The sequence below is a fragment of the Zonotrichia leucophrys genome, chromosome 6, assembly GCF_028769735.1.
Source record: "Zonotrichia leucophrys gambelii isolate GWCS_2022_RI chromosome 6, RI_Zleu_2.0, whole genome shotgun sequence".
Taxonomy (NCBI): domain Eukaryota; kingdom Metazoa; phylum Chordata; class Aves; order Passeriformes; family Passerellidae; genus Zonotrichia; species Zonotrichia leucophrys.
In genome coordinates this window covers 16417897-16426195 of record NC_088176.1, presented here as the reverse complement: position 1 = coordinate 16426195, position 8299 = coordinate 16417897, and the positions used below count along the sequence as shown (strand labels likewise).

General features: G+C 43.0%; 1 protein-coding gene across 1 annotated transcript in view; it reads left to right on the top strand.

Moving 5' to 3' along the window:
* The first annotated feature begins 1195 nt into the window (after positions 1-1195).
* HECTD2 (HECT domain E3 ubiquitin protein ligase 2) overlaps positions 1196-8299 on the top strand; it is a 32618-nt gene continuing 25514 nt past the window's right edge. Inside the window, exons 1-2 of the mRNA XM_064716387.1 lie at positions 1196-1655; positions 5806-5935. Coding sequence (XP_064572457.1) covers positions 1422-1655; positions 5806-5935 — 364 coding nt within the window. The 5' untranslated portion in view covers positions 1196-1421. The remainder of the gene's footprint in view (positions 1656-5805; positions 5936-8299) is intronic.

The window sequence follows — 8299 nt, the reverse complement described above, 5'->3', positions numbered from 1 at the left end:
CAGCTAGTGGTTTGAAGAGCTTAAACTGGAGGTAGGTTGGTGTACAAAACTTTGTCCCCCTCTCACGCAGCAGGGCTCCTGCAGCTTCACATACCAAGCCAAGTGGCAGGTCAGTACCAAGTCAGTGCATGAGACATCTGGTCTAGATGCTGTCTTGCAACCAGTTCAACACAGCACCTCTTCTGAAGATGCTATTTCTTCACACACTTACAGCAAGGCTCCAGCACAGCCTGGGAGCTGCCCTGGGGCTCTGACAGAGGTACCGCCTCCAGCTGCCCGCGTCCTGCCCAGGATCCAGCACTGCACAGCCCTGGCGCCGCTCTGGCTTTGCCAGCAGGGATAGGAGCGGTTACACGTTCATTCCTCATGATGCGGTGCAGTCCTTCGCAATAAGGCTTCGACTCCGCGATTCGGTATAGTGGGCACAGTGTTATTTGGTGGAAGGTTGGACTTGATAATCTCGAAGGGCTTTTTCAGCTTTAATGATTGGACGATTTCTGTATTTTCTCGATGAAGCGTGACCCGAAGCAGCGAGGAACGTGCCGTGGGGCGACAGCGCGGTGTGAGAGGTGGCACTGCCAGCACGGCCCCAGCGCGGTGTGAGAGGTGGCACTGCCAGCACGGCCCCAGCGCGGTGTGAGAGAAGGCACTGCCAGCACGGCCTCAGGGGGGTGTGAGAGGTGGCACGACTGGCACGGCCTCAGGGGGGTGTGAGGTGCCACAGCCAGCACGGCCTGTGCCGGCAGAGCAGCACCGGGCATCACCCGGCGTGACGGACTCGTGGCCGTGCCTAGCGGTATCCGCCCCGAAGGCCCTTCACGCAGCTGTATATTTATATATTTTTTACATTTTATGTTTATATTTGTTTATTTCGCGTCTATTTCCTCGTCGCCACTCCCGGGTCCCGTCAGTGCCCCACACCCGGCCCGGCACCCCTTGCCAGAGCGGCTGCGCCGGGCCAGCCGCAGCCCCGCGCCGGTTCCTGCGCCGCGGAGTTTCCGCCGCCGTGTCCTCCGCTCCCCCCGCGCCGCGCCCCGGCCGCCAGGAGCGTTTCCACGAGCCGCCCATGAGCAGCATGGCGGCGGCGGCGGCCCCTCCTGCTGCCCGCGGTCTGTAGGTGGCGCGGCGGCCGAGGGCGCTCCCGGGCAGCGGCTCCGGCGGCGCCTCCGCTGCGCCGCGTCCCGCGCTCCCCCTGCTCGCCGGGGCCGCGGCGGGGGCGGCCGGGCTGCGCTGCGCTGCGCTCCGCCCCGCCGTGCGGGGGTGTCTGGGCGCCCGGGAGCAGCACGGCTGCTGCAGTGCCGCGGCGGCCGAGCAGAGCGGCGGAGCTGAGGGTGCCCGCGGGGGCTCCTCGGAGGGAGGAGAAGAGGAGGGCGTGGGGTCGCGGGTGCCGACGGCACCGAGAGGCTGCCGGGACCGGGACCATGTCGCTGCAGAGCCCGCCGGCTGCCGCCGAGCTGCCCCCCGGCCCCGGCGAGGGGCATCCGCCGGGAGCGGAGCTGAGCCAGGGCAGCACCGCGGCCCCGTCAGCCGAGGAGGGTGGCGAGGAGGAGGAAGAAGAGGGAGAAGGGGAGAAGGAAAACGAAAAAGAAAAGGAAAAGGAAAAGGAGGGAGAGAAATTGTCGCCCATCCCGTCGGCGTCCACCGCGGCTGCCGGGGTAAGTCCCGTCGGCGCCCAGGCAGCCGCCCGCGGGCCCGCCTGTGCCGCTCCGTGTTCGTTTGCTGTGTTTGCCGCTTCATTTGGGAGGAGAAAGGGAAGAGGGGAATCATCGTCTTCGTTTTCTTTCATGTTCCTTTCCGTTGAGAGGCTTTCATTCAAGTTTCTTAAAAATAACAAGTGCATCTGTAAGCAATGACATAATGAAGCTATAAATTCTCCATCCACTTATAGTTAACATTTTACAACGGTCTGCTCTGTCGGGTTAGTCATGACTGAGGGTTTGCAGCATTGTGAATGTTCATTAAGGGTTCTCGGGGGTGGAGGGTTTCAGCTCTAATACACTTGATGGAGAAAGATGTAGCTGGGGAATACTTCTGTATTTTTAACTTTTTCTTTAAAAATCTTTCAAATTTTTTTTGCGTTGAAGCAAAGATCACAGAACATTTTGATGAAATGATGAATGAATTAATGCAGAGAAAAAAATGGAGGAAGGATATTTACCAGAATAACTTCCTTTCAGAAACCTTTTTTGAAGTTTTTAATTATACCAGAGTTGGGCTTTTCTTTCTGCTGTCTATACAATATCACAGAACATAAAATTTTCCCAAAAATTCCCATTCCCAACATGAGCTGGAACTTGTGGTAAGTTACTTCAGTCCAACAACAGAACAAAAATGTTACTAATCCTGTAGTAATACACTTAGGAGATTTTAGTTCAGCAGTTCTGATAGGCATTGGACTTATATAATTTAAATTATCATTTATTTAAACTCATAATTTGAATTTAAAAGATTGCACATATAATATTTATGACTGTCAGGAAATAATCGTGATGTTAAACTGAGTAATTGTATGCAAACTGCAAACTCCTTGGAGCAATTCTGCCAATTTTGTGTTTTGCCTAAATGTTCCAATCTTCTGAAAGACTTTCAGCTTTGTAAATCTGTCAGGATGTGCAAGAATATGTTTATTCTTGTGATTCAAATACCAATTTTTTGGGAGAAGTCTCTAATGGACGAGTGCCCAGGAGTTTTTCTTACCTTTCAGTATCTCCACCTTAGACTTTGAATGGTAAAAGCCAGTTCGTTAGAATAAAGATAAAAATGCTGGCCTAAAATGTGTCAGGCTTAGGTCAGCTAATGAAAAATGTGTGCCCCTGGATGGCCATGTAGAATTCCAGCTAGCTTAAAGAACCAGGAGAACTTTGTGGCTGGACATCCGTCACGTACCTCTGGAGTGTTGGCTGCAGGCAGAAGCTGAGTGGGACCTGCAGAGGAGCTCTGACCTGGCTGGGTGTGGTTGTGTGTCAGGTGCAGGGCAGGGTTTGAATTTACCAAGAGCCTTACTTGGGGCTCAGTAGTGTGTTACAGGGGGGATAGAGAGAGAGTTTTGTGGAGAGATGTCACAGACTGTCACCAAAGAGGTGATAGTTTGGGTGTCAGCATTCACATTCTGGAAAGAAACTTGTGGAGGGCTAAGTAATTCGCTCCCTAATAAAAGGAACAATTAGAGACTTCTGTAAAGGAAAAACAGTCCAAAGTTGCACCTTTCAAGCTGTGAATGGAAGAGACAATCCTGCTTCTAGTGCAGCCTGTTGCGCTCTCAGATGCCTTTGGGAAATCTGAGTGTCCTCCACATCTTCTTGCACAGGGAAGAAAATATTTTTGTCCTCACTAGTCTTTGCTTGCCATATACATAAGGGTCTTGAGTAAGGAATGTTAGGGCTAACACAGGATTTTCCAGAAGCTCCTCTAGATGATCTTTTGTCTCTTCTGAGAAATCAGTCTGTATATGCTCTTTAAAACATTTTGACTGGTTTTCAACATTTCATTTAACTTCAATAATGAAAAATACAGTTTTATAAAGTATGATGTTAGTAACTCTCCAGTCTTATGGAGGGCTTAGTGCTTGGAAAACTTCCACTAAGAAGCCAGCAGAGTTGTGGGTTATTAATATGGTCTTAAAACAAAACTAAAGATTACTTTGGTCCTCTTACTCCCTCCTAGCCTATTCATTCCTTTTGGTGGGTGGGAGGGGAATGGTGGGTGTTCAGTTTTCTGGTGCAGTGTGTTTGTAGAGTCTTAGGCTCTAAAAGCTCGGTGACCTCCTACAGAATTTTTAAGTGTGACATGGTGCTGTGCCCTTGTCCTAGATTACTCCCTCAGGGGTTGTCAGAGTTTCGCATTAGTGAGTGTGAAGTTTCCTTCCAGGGCCTCCCAATGAAACCTTAGTCCATATGTTTTCCAAATATTGTTGGAACTGTACTTGAATCAGGATGATGGAGTTAAAGAGGGGATGCAGATTTTGTTCTTTATGATCACTACTGAAGGAGGTGGCAGTAAGGAGAAAGTTTTCAAGAAACTGTTCACCTGTAGTATTTCAGTGATGTGTCTGGAGTAAAACCTAGAAAGCTAAGTCAGTCAAAAAGGCTGTCACAATAATTTATTTAACAAAAATTCCTTTTTTCCATTATCTCTGCTATCTATTCCTTATTAATCATAATTAGACTAGTCTGTGCTTCAGAGCTTTTTTGTGTGGAGCACACATTTTGTGATCAAGCAGATTAACCTCACATCTGGAGTTGTTTAAAAGTTCTTTTTCAGTCACTAAAGTTTGTCCAGGGTCTGTTTTACTCCAGTCATGTGCCAGATGATTTTGAAGAATCATCTTAATGATATTTCAAAAGTTATAGACTAAAAAGAAATGTTAATCTGAAAATTACGCTGGTAATTACATTTTATTTTGGAATGTTGTTGCATATAATGAATTTAAAACTAGAAATTGAAAGTTGGTAAAAATAGAAATTTTAGAAATTGAAATTTGATATTTTTAAAGCCAGAAGTCCTGATGATTGCTCAGATTTACAATTTAGTGAGTTATGAGCCATGGAAAAATAGCTGTATGTGGCACAGTTATTTAAAATTTCTGGCAGCTTGCGTACACTCTGGTGTGGCAGGTTTATGGGCTGTATTATTACCCTTGGTGTTTTTTCAGGATGTTGTGGTGGAAGTGAAATGCTTTTCTTAGAACTCTGACTGCATGTCTTAGTCTAAATGTATTTCTGTTAGGAGAAAAGGGAAATGTACTGGTTCAAAAATTTTGATAGGATATTATATGAGAACATATATTCTCATTTGCAGAATTAAAGTTTTGGTTTGTGTGGAAGCGTTTTTCTAACTGAGAGCACAGATGCCAGATATCAGGAAAATGAGTCTTTAGGTTACTGTGAGGTTGAAAATCATGATGTGCAGGAAGTGTATGTATATTTTTTTGAGTTGATCTACCCTCTCCTGATATCAATTGATAGCTTGGAATTGAGAAGAAAATTAAAATATTCATCATGAGATTTTTGTCATCTTGGGCAAGCCTCTTAACCCCACCTATGCTTTGCAAATTCTGTAGTGAATAACTATATCTAATAGCACCCCATGCTGATTAGCCAACAGACTAATTGGCACAATCCTTCGGAAGTCTGATGTGTAATTTCACTTCTGTTTGCTGTTAAAACACATTATTGCTCAACACTTGCCAGCAGAGACTTGTGCAGGCTCCTTGGTGACAGCATGTACAGGTGCTCAAGTCTTTTAGCACTTTGTTAACCAAGTTTTGTTGGTAAGCCTTTCTTCAGTGGCAGCAGATGCTGACCATTTTGAATCATTAGGGAGTTTTAGCCAGGTAGTCAGTACTGAACTTTTTTTAGAGGTTAGAATTTTTGGCCCCACATTTTAAGTCTAGGGAAATTTGTCTAAACTACTTGAATATATTAGGGCTATTTGGAAAAAGGAATATGTGACACTTTCTTCTGTTGAAACTGAGCTGCATGTAGTGAAAAGTATAAAAGAAGACATTAGGATGCAGAAAGTTAGAATAGTATTGACAGCTTCCTAATTGTATTGTGTTTTCCTCACAGAAATGCAAGGATATCTTCGTATCCTGCAAGTAAATACTTGAGGTTTTTTATGTAATTGAAAGGAATTTTATGGTACCTCTCCTGAATCAATTTGAAACAAACTTGCAGAATCATTATTTATGTTTTATTCAGTTATTACCAGTCTGATTTAAAAGAATTTTGTGTAAAAACCTCACTAGAAGATTACTACAGCAGTAATGTGTTAGCCTTTTAGAGCATACTGTCATCTTAATTACAGGGGTTGGAGGAAGGAGCCAAAAATCAGTTTTCCACTTTCAGCAATTTCATTACAACTATCAACCAAAAGAAAGAAGGCATCGGAAACAGAAATTCGCCTACGCAACTTGTTATACCCAACATCAAAAACGGTAAGAGAAAAAAGACCTGTTACTTAGTTACCAAGTTTAGAAGGTGCTCAGTTTTCTGCCAGTATTTGTATTTTGGTAGTGCCAGAAAATCTGGAAATCTAGATTTCAGTAAATTATGCTGTGTTGTGCATTGTAGAGGCAGTGAGATATATGATAGCCCATCCTCAGTGGAGGTTGTGTTATAGAGACAAGTTGGATAAGAAAAAACAAATAGATCTGGAGAATGGAATAACTCTCTGAAATTTTAAAGAAAGGTACTGATTCAGCAGTTTATCTGCAGATATTTGTCTAGCTGCAATCAGGCAGTATCTCTAGAAATTTTCAGAACTTTGGAGATAATTATTTTATTGCCATCTGAAGGATGGTGGGAATGAGGCAAGCATAAGACTTTTACAAGGGAGGTAGTTGCTGGGAGGTGGTGTTTTTCAGTGAAGATGAAGGCCAGTGATGGCAAAAAGTAAAATGCGTAGGAAACAGCGAGTTCTGAATAGCTTTGTAAGTGAGAAGGAGCGTTGTTGTGCTGTGATGAGGTAACAATACTTGATGAAAAGATAGAAAGTGTAGCTGTGTATTAGGTATGGTAGACTAGAATAATGAAGCCTAGATTGGATGATGTTGTGGTTAGACCTGGAATTTTTATTTGACTTTTGGGCTAGGAATTCAGTAGTTTGGGACTTTTCATAAAAGACGGTACAAGCATTTGTCAGGTTTGTATTGATCGTGTCTCTGAGCAAGTCCCCTTCAGGCTTATTGTGCTGTGGTTCACTGTCTTTATAGCACTCAGTGAAATTGAGGCAAGAAAGAGACTGCACTGAGAGATCTCAATAGTGCAACTTTGAAACAAAACTGTTGACAAGTATTGTCAGTTTCAAAGTTGTACAGAAAAAGGTGGTTTATAACTCGCAGCACTAGATTCTTACTGAAATAATATTTTATTAGCTGTACTGCAAAACTTTCTGCTTTGTATCAAGGAGATTTTCTTCACCAAAGTTTTTGATCATTTCTTAAGCAGTCGTGCACAGCTGAATCTTTACTTGATGTAACTGGGCAAGAAGCCAGAAATTACTGTTTTTTCTTGTCTTGTAATATTGTGTTATTGCTGTTTATCAACTCAATACATAAAATTTCCCATTTCTGCTCAATGAAACTCCAGTGATGGATCTTAATTAGTATTCTTTACTGTCAGAAGAGCAAATAAATCTATGTACAAATAAACTTGAATGATGACAAAACATACTGAAGTTGACCATATGTGTTAAAGATACTATTAAAAATCAATTTTAGTATATGTAAATTAAACTGCATGTATTTCAAGGAAGATGACATTGCTGACAGGGTGCAAATTACCAGCTTAGCACCTGCAGCTTCAATTTACTGAATTGAGAAGCAGTGTCTGCCAGCAGATGTCTCTTCTACAGATGTAGAAGGAATGTTTTCCTCATTCAGTGTGTTCAGCTGGTTATAACTCAATGTTTAATCCATTTAAAATTGAAAAGATAGAATGAAAGTTAAATCAAAAAACTTGTTATTCTCAGAGTATAAAAATAAGACAAATTCTTAGATTCTCTAAAATCAGTCCATCCTGCTTTCAGAGAATGGTGTTCAATAGCAGAACATATGCATGGTTGGAATGGTTTGGCACCTTGGCTTGGATTAATTTATTATCTATATGTCTGCTCTGTTTTTTTCAATTACTGCTCTTTTCTTAAAATGGTTATAATTCCATCTGTGAGAAATGGACAAGGTTTCGTATCAGTAACTGAATCATCCTCAGGTGATTGAGGGCACCTCTGATCTGTTATCTCATGAATGGTGGCTGAGTTAAGTCACACGGACAATGACTCTGTCATGAGCATGAGAGAAAAAAATCTGCTTTTGGATTCATGGGACTTTTATAGCATCTGTTTCCCTGCTGTGATAAATGGAGTAGGCAGCAGTGTAGTGATACTACTTTGATGTTTAGTTAATTAAAAAAAACCAAATCTTTAAAAAGGCTTAGAGGGGTCTTATACAATTCATAGAGGATTTTCATTAAATATGTATGACTTTTGAGGATACTTTTATTTTATATAGTGTCTTTTATCCCAAACATATGTCACAATTCATGTAAATGCTTTTAAAAATGAGCAGCATAAATCAGACTGTAAGAGTGTTTGAGGATGTTTGTGAAGACACTGTCAAAATGAGTGTTGGAAATGCAGTGGAAATGTTTTTTCATGTTTTGGGTGGGCTTACCTTGGCTGACTGCCAGACACCCACCAAGCTGCTCTGTGGCTTCCCCTCCTCAACAGGACATGGGGAGAAAATAAGATGAAAAAGCTCATGGATTGAGATAAAGGCTGGGAGTACACTTTCCCATTTTCA